General features: G+C 46.3%; 7 protein-coding genes across 7 annotated transcripts; 2 read left to right on the top strand and 5 right to left on the bottom strand.

Annotated features, from left to right (window-relative positions):
- Positions 1–1,460: 1,460 nt before the first annotated feature.
- P170DRAFT_427449 (uncharacterized protein) lies at positions 1,461–1,802 on the top strand (the record flags this gene model as incomplete). Its single annotated transcript, XM_024847771.1, has 1 exon — positions 1,461–1,802. The coding sequence occupies one exon, from the start codon at positions 1,461–1,463 to the stop codon at positions 1,800–1,802; it is 342 nt and encodes a 113-aa protein (XP_024703664.1).
- Positions 1,803–2,925: 1,123 nt separating this feature from the next.
- On the bottom strand, positions 2,926–3,772 carry P170DRAFT_427448 (uncharacterized protein; the record flags this gene model as incomplete). Its single annotated transcript, XM_024847770.1, has 4 exons — positions 2,926–3,293; positions 3,359–3,476; positions 3,592–3,650; positions 3,727–3,772. The coding sequence occupies 4 exons, from the start codon at positions 3,770–3,772 to the stop codon at positions 2,926–2,928; spliced, it is 591 nt and encodes a 196-aa protein (XP_024703663.1).
- A 412-nt stretch (positions 3,773–4,184) lies between these two features.
- On the bottom strand, positions 4,185–5,759 carry P170DRAFT_456904 (phosphotransferase family protein; the record flags this gene model as incomplete). Its single annotated transcript, XM_024851663.1, has 2 exons — positions 4,185–4,283; positions 4,341–5,759. The coding sequence occupies 2 exons, from the start codon at positions 5,757–5,759 to the stop codon at positions 4,185–4,187; spliced, it is 1,518 nt and encodes a 505-aa protein (XP_024703662.1).
- A 120-nt stretch (positions 5,760–5,879) lies between these two features.
- On the bottom strand, positions 5,880–6,474 carry P170DRAFT_438021 (uncharacterized protein). The gene is made up of 2 exons (XM_024849493.1): positions 6,396–6,474; positions 5,880–6,335 (listed from the first exon to the last, which is right to left on the bottom strand). Exon 2 carries the CDS (start codon positions 6,327–6,329, stop codon positions 6,099–6,101), a length of 231 nt encoding a protein of 76 aa, XP_024703661.1. The 5' UTR covers positions 6,330–6,335; positions 6,396–6,474; the 3' UTR covers positions 5,880–6,098.
- A 499-nt stretch (positions 6,475–6,973) lies between these two features.
- On the bottom strand, positions 6,974–8,164 carry P170DRAFT_448079 (nucleoside phosphorylase; the record flags this gene model as incomplete). Its single annotated transcript, XM_024850941.1, has 3 exons — positions 6,974–7,376; positions 7,407–7,953; positions 8,026–8,164. 3 exons carry the CDS (start codon positions 8,162–8,164, stop codon positions 6,974–6,976), a joined length of 1,089 nt encoding a protein of 362 aa, XP_024703660.1.
- Positions 8,165–8,493: 329 nt separating this feature from the next.
- P170DRAFT_476975 (uncharacterized protein) lies at positions 8,494–8,788 on the top strand (the record flags this gene model as incomplete). Its single annotated transcript, XM_024853401.1, has 2 exons — positions 8,494–8,711; positions 8,779–8,788. 2 exons carry the CDS (start codon positions 8,494–8,496, stop codon positions 8,786–8,788), a joined length of 228 nt encoding a protein of 75 aa, XP_024703659.1.
- A 1,175-nt stretch (positions 8,789–9,963) lies between these two features.
- P170DRAFT_438020 (uncharacterized protein) lies at positions 9,964–12,096 on the bottom strand. The gene is made up of 3 exons (XM_024849492.1): positions 11,522–12,096; positions 10,824–11,472; positions 9,964–10,751 (listed from the first exon to the last, which is right to left on the bottom strand). The coding sequence occupies exons 1-3, from the start codon at positions 12,009–12,011 to the stop codon at positions 10,007–10,009; spliced, it is 1,884 nt and encodes a 627-aa protein (XP_024703658.1). The 5' UTR covers positions 12,012–12,096; the 3' UTR covers positions 9,964–10,006.
- Positions 12,097–12,359: the final 263 nt, after the last annotated feature.

Raw genomic sequence — 12,359 nt, 5'->3', positions numbered from 1 at the left:
CCTATACTACCTTTATGTTGACCTTACTTAATCCGGAATAGTGCAGTCGTCACACCTCATGGCTCCCACCTTATTCACTCTAATGTATTAATTTAGAGGCTGGGCCTAGTTGGGTTTGTTTACTTGGATTCTATAGGCTGTCAGAATCTCCCTTCACTTTGGGGAAGGAGGATTCCAGTCGCATAGCTCTTCATCAGCCTAACCACCTTCCATTTTCCATTAATTCATTCATCCATTTTAAGTCAATCCTACTCATCTTATAGTCGAATTTTAGGCGCTGCCAAAGTCTGGTCCATGGTAATAAAGCTAAATGTATTCAATCCAAGGTTGAGTCAAATTCTCCCAGACTATTTTAGAGTGGATTGTATTTTGAGGAAAATATTTTATACTATTATTTCTTTCTTTGTTCTTATAATTAGCCCCATGCTATCCTGCATACCAGGGTCTGAGGAAAATGTTGCCTGCCATACTTCCGACTGAGCATGCTTTTCACTTTCGTATTTTACAATGTATACTACCATAAAGACCCTAGCTTGCAACTTTCTTACGTACTGAGCGTTCTACCTTCTAATAATAAATAATTATTCCTGATCACTCATGGTGTCAACGGCTGGTTCAATGACCCCCGAGGAATCAACTAAGAATCTAATGATACGTGAACAATAAATTAGACATAGTTTCTACTGCATAATCCCTAAGTGAGAACACCATTACCTAGCCCTTTTCCGGAGTAAGCAGTGGGTCCTGCAAGCTGCGATTAGCATCGGAGGGATAGTCCGATTAGGTACTCGATACAGACTAATTGTCCTCTAGCGCCGACAGATGGCTCATGCGTTAGTGTGGCATTGATTGTGCAGAAAACTGAATCTCACCCTTCCTTTTTGCTTGCAGAACCTGTAGACTGATCTCTTCTCGATTCTACACGATAAACCCTCTGTTACATGAATCAGCAAAGGGATTTTCCCAAGCCATTTCTATGGTCTTTGCCAAAGTGAATGCTCTAATCAAATATTAATTTCCTCCAACTCTGAAGGATATATTGGCTTTGACTCCATATTCCGTTCTGGGAACGGTCCGAAGCCGGCCAAATCTCTTGGCAATATGGGGTTCTTCCATCCCGCGGTAAGAATAGCCGATATACACCAAGATAGCAGACTCTTTTGCCTCATTTATTCCCAATCCGGATACCTCAATTACGCCTGTCTCACTTTTAGTCCCTCGCTACAATATCTACTCGCACACCGACTCAAACCATCAGCACTAACATAACTAGTCAACACCAATCCCACTATCACCACTAGAATGAAAAAGACCCCCCATACTCCTAATCTGGCCAGAAAGAACTCACAATACCAACCCCAAGAAACACTATATAAACCCCCCTCCCTCTCTCCCAACCCAACCACTCACCCCATCAACACCAACCAATCCTCAAACACCCTTCTCCTCCACCTTTCACAATGCAGTTCACCCTCCTCACCTCCCTCTGCGCGCTCGTCGCCTCCGTCTCCGCCATCCAAATCAACTACTACAGCGACGGCGGCTGCGAGAACTTCATCACCTCTCCTCCCAACGTCCCCATCGGCCGATGCTACGACTACGCCTGGGACGGGCAGAACAGCGCCAACATCGCCAACTGCGACAGCAATGTCTACGGCTGCAAATGCTACTTCTATGCCCAGGCGGGCTGCAAGGGCGCCGTCGATTCTGCAAACACTGGTAGCTATGATGGCACCAACTGTGTTTCGAACTGGGGCCATGGGTTTAAGTCTTTCCACTGCTTTGTCGATCATGGGCTTTAAGAGGTATGTTTTCTTTTTTTTTGGGGGGGGGGGGGGGGGGGGGGTTTTGGGGAGTGAGCGACGCTGATATTTCCTTTTTTAGATATCTCTTCTGAAGTCGGGAGGAAATGGTGAATATGTGGAAGTGGCAAGCTGAATTGAGGATAAGCGGTGACGGAGCGGACTTTCAGGGTAATTGATTGTTTTTATTCTCATAATTATATACTCCAATAGACGTCAAAAAAAGATTGTCTCTCGATACACCCGGAGGGAAATTGTTGCCTTGGTCTTCAAAGATACGGAATTTAGTACGAGAATATCAAAGCGCCTTTGGGACTAGATTGATAGGCACTATCGAGTGGCTGAGATTCGTAAAATGCCTCAGGTGCCATGAGCCAACGCCGCATGTGAAGATTGAGCTTCGATTAACCCGGTGGGTCAAATCAGAAGGGCGGCGAATGCGTCTACACGCCTCTGCGGGCGATGGGGTAGCATTTTTTAACCTCTGGCAGTGTTCCAAATGATTTGCCTACTCCAGACGTGGAGCTTGGCATATGAAAGTTCAAGAGATAAAGACGAACTAAGTAAAATAAAAAATTCAAAGCAAAAACATACAACAGCCGGGATTCGCTGGTGGTCACCCACCCAACTACTAACCGGCCGGCGTGAGGCTTAAGTACGGCTGAGCGGACGGGAAGCCCTGTTCTCCTCACCCTGTGGTCGTATGTACCAGTGATAGCTGGGTTATGGAATATATAGGACTCAAATGAAGTTAGGAAAAGGTTTCAACTATTATTTGGCGGTGCATACAATGTCCATACCTACACACTGCCAATGTATGTATCGTGATTAGGTTGTGTCCTCGCTGTTCTGAAGAGTAGCAAAAACACAAAAGTTGTAAAGTCCGGAGTGGAGCTGAGAATAGCCGCTGCTAAATTGAATTCGGATTCGGATAAATATAGTGTTCACCTAGCATAGCATACACCGATAATATACAATCTAACAGCCAATCATATGACTCAAGTGTCAGATCAAGACACTTATGAAATCTTAACATTGTTCATGCAAAAGTGATGCTTTATTCACACCAGAAAGCAATGAGTTGATCAGACACTGGAAGTCGTCAGAATCAGGGATTCGACCCTCAAGTGAAAATTTTGTGAACTTCGGGATATTTCTCTTCATTACCTTTATCTCCCATGCGCTGAAAGGCTGCCTTCATGGTTTTGGCCTGTTGCAAACACTGTCCACATCCCGGCTTCTTTCCCCTATCCTGATCCACAGGGTCAGCACAGAGGATGATCAAGGCAGCGAGGCCTGATATGAGGGCAGTGGCAATCGAAATTCCACTGAGAGCCTTTGACTCCTTGTCAAGGTTCACGAGGGCATTGAGACTCAGGAGAATGAACTGAACGTTCCCTGTGTCTCCGGAATAAGCTTTGACTAAATTGCCAGTTTTGGTAGCGGAACCAATCTTGAACACCCCATGCACGCTGACTTGGGAAAACCTCCCTTCAACAACAAACAGCATCTTCACTCTCTCGTAATCCCGCAAACAAGAGACGCTTTTCACTGACAGCTTTGGCTTATAGCCTTTTTGAATTCGTCAGTCGCCTGGGTATTCGGGTCATTTTTGTCAATTGTCCAACTCATAGAAATGATGTCAACTTCCTTGCGTAAAGCCCAGTTCACTGCCTTGAGGCATAGTCAGTATACACGGTCTATTGATCTTGACAACATGCAAGTGTGCTCTGTGCAGTTGAATGATCTGTATCTTGCAAATCTCTGTACCCTTTAACTGGGAACGCACGACGCTGAAGCAAAACGTTTCGACTTTTATGAGACATCTAATCTTTGCAGAGAGACAGTCTATAACATCATGTACGAAATTCTCCTGGTTAGACCCTGATTGACTTATCCACTCATGGATAGACATCGCGCTTACGGATGGGTGTCAATGAGCTATCAAGAGCCTTCCAGTTGAACGGCATCATTACACCATCTGGCAGGACCATTACATTCAAAGAAGGGCTTATATCGAAGGTGGTTCATGCTGAGACACAATACTAGAAGAAAACTGTGATTGATTATATCTGGATGTAGAATATGCTTTAGGTAAATACAGGAATGTATATAGTATGACTGACCACATCACTAACGAATTTAGTTAGCGGACAATGAGGTAAATGAATTATTTCACATCAGATAGAAGGCCGAAGGCATTACTATAAGTTAAAAGATATCTTTTTTAATATTTTCTTCTAACTATCAAATTCATTTTCTACTTTAATTTACGCACAAGATTTATTAAATAATAATCTAATTAATATTTTTCCTGTTGATCTATTACTACCTTACATAGAGTTTTTATGCAGAAGGAAATTTGGTGCCTGGATGGCAGAGCTACGACCGATAGTATTTCATAAAGATCATGATTCCCATCCCAGCGGCCAATCCGACAAGAGCTCCCTCAAAGAAGCCTTTACTCACAATATTCAGATACTGAGCGAATAATCATCAGTAATTAAAACAATAGGAAGGGCAAAGAAGACATCATACCTGTAGCGCTGGGCCACCCTCCTCTATCGGCTTGAGAGGTGGTTCTGGCTCATAGCTCACATTGATATCATTCCCAAGTTCCTGGTTGTATTCCCGAAGCTGCTGGACTTTTGAATGAACGAAATCCTCCCGTCGCTTATGCATTTCTGGTGATGTCGTAACTGCATGAACTCTCTGTGCTATGCTTGACCTCGGCCCCCAGCAATATTCATCGAGCAAATCCCAGTACAGAAGATCAACGGAAGCGACCATATGCGACGCAAGCGTGAACCATGCAGATTTGTCTTCAATGGACTGGCGCATCCGAGCTGACAAGCGGCAATCTTGTCCTGTCAAGCCCTGAATCTCCTCTCGTTTCTCTAGCGCCTCCAAGAAAATGGTGGCCTTCGGGAGAAAGGATTCAAAGAAGGCGTCAGGACCATATTGATTAACAAGCGAATGAGGTCGCCGTAGGAGTAACCACCAAGGAATGCTTGCCGCAAATTGAGAAGGAGCCGCATAGCTGAACTCCCAGTCAATAACACCCACAATCCGCAGTGAGTCATCTACAAGAACATTGCCAGGGCATAGATCATCGCAAAACAACTTAAAGGGGCCACAGTCGTCCTGGGGTATGAAATTTAATGCGATAGCTTTCATTAACTGGCGACAGGCATATTTCTCCCTGCAGTCCTTGGAGTCATACACGCTATTGCGCTGCTGATCGAGGTGTACTGACTGCAATGTCAGAAGAGATGTGATATAATCGACAGAAGTATGGTAAACTCTTCGCGGTGTGCAGTCTTTCAATCCGCTGATCCGTATCAACTCGTTCAGCTCCCGGGTCAAGGGTCGCCCATCAACAATCGGCTTCCCATTCATGCTGTCCTCACCAATGCTGCCGATCTTGTCGAAATCGAGCTTCCAGAGCTCAAGCAGAACTTCCGCCATCTCGCCATACAGCGTTTCGAGCGTCTCGGGGCCGATAGCGAGGTCCAGAACGTCCTGTTTGTCGGGTAGATCGCTTTGCCTTAGCACGTCTGACATCTTTTTGCCGTCAATCCAGGTCATTATGATAAAGGGGCCTAGGCCGGTTGGATTCTCATCCCCCGTTCCAGAAGCGATGATGCGCGGCACAGGAATGTTGGTCTCTCTGGCGATGAATTTCATCAATAACGCCTCGCTACGGACCTTCTCGTCCAGGAACATGGATTTCCCAGGAAGTGGGAATCGAAGTAACCAGTCCTCTCCCTCATCCTCCCAGCTAAGACGGAAGCTGAAGTTGAACGACCCACAGTGCATGGAGCATAGCTTGCAGTCATCTCGTTGCCGATAGCGATTTGCGAGGTCGCAGATTCCTGCACTTGAATTGGAAGCCAGTTTTATCCATTCCAGTCGCAGATTGTCGACAGCGGCGAGATTGAGATCGTCAAAATCCATTTTGCTCGTTTGCTTGGCTACAACTTCAGTTTACAAGCATTCAATAAGGGGCCCCTTTCCCGGGGCAATGAGATATTCCGCGCCGGGCGGTGCTGCAGTCACCTGATCCCTTGGCTTTCCCCGCTCTCGCCAAGAATTATCCCTCTTCCTACTCTTATTTTCGGCGACATCAAGTGGGCATACCACAAGAGGTCTTGCATTTAGCATGTGCATTATTGACAGTCAATACTAATTTCCCCCCTTTGATTTGCTCTTGGCAGTAATCTCTAGTCCACAAAATCCTGTGGCTTATCTCGCAAAACATTATACATCCAGTAGCCTGAGTCTGCATAAATCTCCTCAGTTTGCTCTTGTTCGAGCCTCCCTCTCAGCTCTCTTGCGCTCACGTTCTTGCTGTGAAGACCGCCCAGCCGATGATAGTAGAGTCATGGTGGCTTGGTCCGTCAACGCCTCATTCAAGGCCGCCCGGTCCTCGGGTTTGATAGTTTTCGGCTTGCTGTCGGCTCTTTCAAGGGTTTGGAGGGTCGCCTCCCGGTTTGCTGGGTCATCGTTCTGTAGGTCGAAGCTCATCACGGCCGAGGGTCGAAGTATCAGTTTGATATTCTTATTCAATTTCGTGCAAAGCTTTGAATATACCTTCTTTTCGCTGGATGGTTTGTTTTGAGGGGAGAGGGCTCTATATCACAATCGTTGGAAGCACGAATATTCCTTTTACTAGACATTAGGGAAGGCTATCGATGATATAAGGCGGGGTCAGGATATTTATCATACGGCTACCCGCTTTGACCTCGAAAATGGCCTTTATCCGGTTGGCTCGTAGACTTAGACTAGGCTGTGCCGCACCGCAATCGGGATTGGCTGATGCATCACAGGTGAAGTGTCTTTTATGCAGAAGTATACTGCGGTATCACAACCTTTATTTTGCACATTTTGATCTCTACCAATAATTGGGTATCGAGAAGAATGAATAGCCTCCTATTCTGATAGCGGAAGATAAATCGTCCACCTAGTTCTGGGATTTCTCCAGGAAGAAGATCGAAGCCCCAAGTGAATTGGTTTGGTATCAGGAGCATCGATGGTGGCAGTGAGGCGAAATGGGCCAGTAAGTTTTTTTTATTTTCTTTTTCATTTTAACAGTATTTATTAACATTGTTTGAAGAAGTCAAAAATGGGTGGTTAGTAGCATTTAAAGATAGCTGCCTCTTTACTCCATGTCATTTACTGCATTCGTCTAATTGTCCAGGACAGAGCTCAGGACACAACACTAAAGTGACCAGTAAAAGATCCTTTGCATAGCCGGCGGCGGCGGCAGCAGCATACCCTTGCCATTCCTCATTTTTATGAGAGTCCGCATAGTCACTGATCCCTCTGATAACCAGGCATGGAAAGTTGTCCATTAACGCAGCCGCTTCCATCTCAAAACATAGGATGCCATGTTTCTTAGCCAGTCGGTCCCGCATCACGCCGTGTTTGACAACTTGATTTCCGGAGGCTATCAGGCCATAATGTATAGTTGGGGCGTTAGTTTCTCTTTGAGAACGATTGACTGCCCTACTGTCGTCGCAATCCTGACAGGCAGGTGCAGAATGGACGTGCTCATAATTGGTCTCCAAAAAACTATCCATCTCCTAGCCAGGATGAGCAAACCCAGTCATCCTCATGTCAGGATTCTTTGCAAGCATTTCTGCAATAAATTGATGGACATTGCTCCTTCCCATAAGGTGCTCCATCCTTAGTCTTGCTATCGATATCAGGGCAGTTCGTGGCGGCTTGTTCAACATGCCCGTCATCTCGAACTCTTCTCCAGTAATTTTTCCAAAATCGTGTTGTAAAACTCCTCCACATCGCTTTGTTGGACAGCTGACCACAACATCGCCAAGTCGAATATCGGCTGTTCCGGAAGGAGCTCCTCCCCCAATTCCAACCAAAAGCAAAAGTCGTATATGCCTGAAGGTGTGGGTCATTTGTGATACCATCACCGCTGCTGGAGTCGTTCCGTAGTGTGGTAAACAAGTGATCACAATGTTGTGGAGGCCTATCCTTCCCAATATGTAACTATTCCCATCGCCCGGGTGAGTCTGTAAGCTTTCCTGGACTTCATCTAACATTCCCTTGGCGGCTGCCATTTCAGTAGGGAGTGCGCAAATCCAGGCAATCGTATAATCCATGGCAGTCTTATGCGTTCTAGGATCAGCTGGTAAGTGGTCATCATGTAGATCATTCATGGTGGGTTGACTTTGTCGCTCCGTCAAAACACTCGTGTTACTGACGTTCGAGGCTCCTGCTTTCGTTGACATATGTGAAGTCCGCACATAATTATTTACATTCGCTATTGTCATCTCTTCGTCCAGGTTAATAGCGATTTCATCCAGTTGCTGATTTTGGTCATCAGATGGGGTAACCATAATAGGAATGGTATTTTCTCGATTCGAAAAGTGATGAAAGCGAAACCATTTATGATCTTGTCCTTTAAGTCGACCATTCAGATTAACCTTCAGGGTGAAGGGTTCCATTTCATGTTGGACAACAAGCCCCAACCGAAAAATGCCACAATCGGTGGCATTTTTTAATCAGCCATTCAACCCGCCGAGAAAGGCCGGTGGCATCACCATGAGCGGGCCAGGAGCATCCTTGTAATGACCATTCATGGTCATGGCTGTAAAAAGTATATGGTTGCGGGTTGACCAAGATACATTAAACAAAGCCTAGAGCATGAAACCTTTTCGACACAAACATGCTGCTTCGCGTATTTCTTTTTTTCTGGAGGGGAGGACAAAAGAGAGAGAAGAAGAAGAAGAAGAAGAAGAAGAAGAAGAAGAAGAAGAAGAAGAAGAAGAAGAAGAAGAAGAAGAAGAAGAAGAAGAAGAAGAAGAAGAAGAAGAAGAAGAAGAAGAAGAAGAAGAAGAAGAAGAAGAAGAAGAAGAAGAAGAAGAAGAAGAAGAAGTACTCTCAGTAAGTCAATGGGAAAGATCGTCATATCGAAGTAGATTTAACACCTCCTCGTGCCCATACCTTGCAGCCCACGATAATGGTGGTTGGCCACCCATATCAGTTGAATGTGGGTTGACACCATCTACAGTCAGAAGATGCCTCTCCACCTTCTCATTTCCATACCTCGCAGCCCATGACAAGGGCGTGAGGCCTTCATAATCCTTGGAGTTGAGGTCGACGCCATTCGTTGTAAGAAGCGCTACTACTTCTGCGTGGCCGCATTCCGCGGCTAGCGAGAGCGGCGTTTGGTCACCAAATGTAGTTACTTCGATTTTCAAGCCTAGGTCCAGAAGTCTTCGAGTTGTCGCCTCGTGTCCTTTTTCGGCGGCCCACAACAGTGCTGAGCCTGCGAAGTACTGGGCATTATGCCGGTAGAGATAGGAGTTCAGGAGATTATAAATGCGGCGATTCGTCTGAACGAAGGCATTCAAATCGCTCTCTGATCTGAGGAGCTCACCAATAGATAGGAGCAACTCATTTGCCAAGCTACAAAGCGACATCTTTGAAAGGGGCTTGTTGGGTAGCAAAACGAACCGCGAACAGTGTTTTGCCTGACAAGCGACGGGCAGTCATTGGATTTAAATGACTCGTTACCGCGATCGGTCACCTGACGCAGGAATTTGACCTCGACACCTAGAAAGAGAATGAGGCTTTTGAACTACCTGTAATTTGAGGTGTATGAAAACTTCCGGAAGGTGAATTGAAAATGTAAAAATGAAGCTATTCACGTTTTCCTTAACTGCGAAAGCGCCGTGGGGGCCTGCTGCCTACCTCTGCGATTGAGCGTTAATGGGGCCTGTTTAATTGAAATCATCTTAACATCGGGAGTAGCGATATTGTTGTTTTAGGGGTTCTAGTGGCCCTGTTCTTGCTTTCTCTGAGTAGATGTGTTTCGCATATTATCCCGTGTTGGAGCCTTAGGCCTTTGCATGCCTGGCCCACAGTGGGTTTTAGCCATTCAGCGGTCTTCGAGGCATTTTATCAATTCAAGACCTCTACGATTCCGCGGCCTCCCCCAGCACTTTTTTATATATGCCTGTGTTCAAAGGGAGGTTTCAATAAACAGTTGTCATACGGAACTTAGAGAACGTTTTCAAGTAGCGATTATGAACTGTGAGACCTAACATCTCCAAAAGTATCAACCCTGCTTCAATGCCAGGGGCTAGTAGCGCATTCGGTTGGAAAGAAGATAATCAAAATAAACACTTATCCGCTGATCATTAATATACATAGTAATCTCGAGACGAGAATCTCATCTACAACAACATATCACTTCCCTTCCGATATCTTCTTCGCCATCTGACCGGTGCCTGCCCTCCCACGGCTAACTTCCCCATGGTCTCCTCTGGGTCTTGATCCCCCACCCAGCCAGGAAGCTTATCAAGAACCTTTTCGTTGGTTTTCCGTATAACTTCAGAGTAGAATGGATCTGTCGCCAACGTGCTGCCCATTTTTAGCATCGCATAGGCGTCCAGTGAGTCCGTCCAGCCAATCCTAACACTAGCCCAGCAGGAGAGGGCCAGTAGTAGAATGAGGTAGGTCCCTAAAAGGGAGGAAAAGACGATCATAGACAACTTCGATATTGCGGGCTTGGTAATAGGCGCCACCGATTGAATTTCGACGGGAATACCCTTCCATAAGTTATCCATATCGGACAGTATGGCCATGTTCGCAAGCATTAGCCCTTGATCAAAGCTTTCTTTTTTGGCCAGCGTTTGCAAAAAGTATACATGCATGTTGCCATTCATTGGACTATCGTTTAAACAGCCGAAGCTAGCGCTAAACGCCATTGGGCCATACTCAACGCACTCCAACCCGCTAGATCGGGTTATATTCACAGTGGGCTTTAAACGTGTATCGAGAAAGGAGCCTTCACCAAACAGGGCGACCGCCAGAAGTGCCAAGGGACCTTTGCCAGGGACTAGCTCCAGCAAAAACTTCCCAGATGGATCTTCACCAGGTCTCTTCGACGAATCAAGCGGTTCGGCGGGGGGCCTGTAACTATACGGAGAGAAAATTTAGATCGCTGGGCCTTACGAATGTCTCGCATTAAATGGACACGTAAATACCGACCGGTGTACCGGAATATGTTCATCTGTTTTCATGGGGTCTTTTTCCAGCAGAGGCCCTGGTTTGTTCGCATTCCCAATGTTAGGGAGCCGAAAGTAACCGATTGTTGTTGAACAGGTCAACATAAAGGTAGTCCAGATATTGTAGGACCTAATTGCAATGTATAGTACTTCATCAAAGTCTTGTCGATCGCGTGTTTGCGTGAAGGGCGAAGAGCTCAGGTTACCAGGCATGCATATGGATATTTCCCAATCTCTTCTCAAGGTAATGTTCCTGAAGAAGCTATCCCCGGAGCAGTCAGACGGAAACTCTGCGTCCTGCAGCTCCTGTTTCAGGACAGATGAGTTAGCTCGCGGAACGAATTGCTGAAGTCCCTCGGTATTTGTATTCGATGGGGCCGCAGCGACGAAGAGATCACTAGATTTGTTGTACGGGTCCCCCCAGAAATTCTGGCGGGTTTTCACTTCCTGTGGGTTGCTCAAGAAGGCTCTGAGTAGGGCAGTTGTCTTTCCACTGTCCGTTGTTGTCGATTTGTATCTCTGCACTAACCCGGGAATATCGCTGACTTCGCCCTTGGTTTTAGAAGTACCTCTTGGTACATTCAAGTCTTCTTGACCTAGAAGCACTTGCTGGAGAGGGTTTAGTATTCCACCTGCAGCCTACTTAGCACCTATCCCGATGGTGGAAGTTGCACCACATACCTAAAACGTGAAGGGCAATTGCACCATACAAGAAGGAGCTCCCTAAGCGCTTATGTTGGAAAGGCAGAGTCAGTAAAACAAAAGGGCTTGTCCAGCCCTTATTAGCGAGAGTCACTGTTTGCTTTAGTGTAAGGCAAGACTTTGTACCCCGGCTCCTTGTTTGGGCAAAGTTTACTGCGGCAGAAGCGCAGACTGAAGAAGTCAGAGGAAGAGCCAATACACCAACAGTACCAGAGAGGAACTTGGCCGTCTGGTACCATTTATTAACTTGCTGACTGAAATCTTCGAAATTGTCGTATGTGTACTTATAAGACTGATAGCTCGTACTTCCTATAGGCCTCGTGTTGAGAATACATAGTAAGGTCCATGCTGTGAGTGAAAGGGCAGCATAGACAAGGACGAGAATGACAATATAGACTCGAGGTCGAAGAGCGAAGATGGTCGGGTCGGGGCGTGGACGTGGGTATGGTCTGCGCGGAAAATGGGTCATGGTTAACCTCAAGCTTGATTTGTTATGGATAATAACTCCCCAAGTTCGAAAAAGGAGCATTGGATCTCTATAAGAATGGGGTTTGTCCAGGCTGCAGTGATACGCTACCCCGCTCAGCGCCAAGTGCAAGAACAAAAAGCTGCATCTGCCAGTCAATTGCACGTTGCCTTTCTCTGTTTCAGCCCAGCCTCCCTTCGGCTTGTCCGGTTCCAAGTTAGGGGTGCTGATCGCCGCTCTGGCCTCCCCTAGTGGCTTGGTTAGGGTTACATTAATCCTACCTTGACCAAGCTACCGAGTCATGTTCGTTGAAATCTGCACCGGGGGGCTGGAGCAAGCAATAGCTTTATC

This window comes from Aspergillus steynii (genome assembly GCF_002849105.1).
Source record: "Aspergillus steynii IBT 23096 chromosome Unknown P170scaffold_5, whole genome shotgun sequence".
Classification (NCBI taxonomy): Eukaryota; Fungi; Ascomycota; class Eurotiomycetes; order Eurotiales; family Aspergillaceae; genus Aspergillus; species Aspergillus steynii.
Note: the sequence above shows the minus strand (reverse complement) of the source record. Positions and strands in the feature narration are given on the sequence as shown.

Coding starts and splice junctions, on each gene's coding strand:
- P170DRAFT_438021 (XM_024849493.1), bottom strand. CDS start 6,329: ATGAGCTTCGACCTACAGAACGATGACCCAGCAAACCGGGAGGCGACC.
- P170DRAFT_438020 (XM_024849492.1), bottom strand. CDS start 12,011: ATGACCCATTTTCCGCGCAGACCATACCCACGTCCACGCCCCGACCCG. Junction 11,473..11,521: donor AATTGCCCTTCACGTTTTAG/GTATGTGGTGCA, acceptor AGTAGGCTGCAG/GTGGAATACTAAACCCTCTC. Junction 10,752..10,823: donor GAACATATTCCGGTACACCG/GTCGGTATTTAC, acceptor CTCTCCGTATAG/TTACAGGCCCCCCGCCGAAC.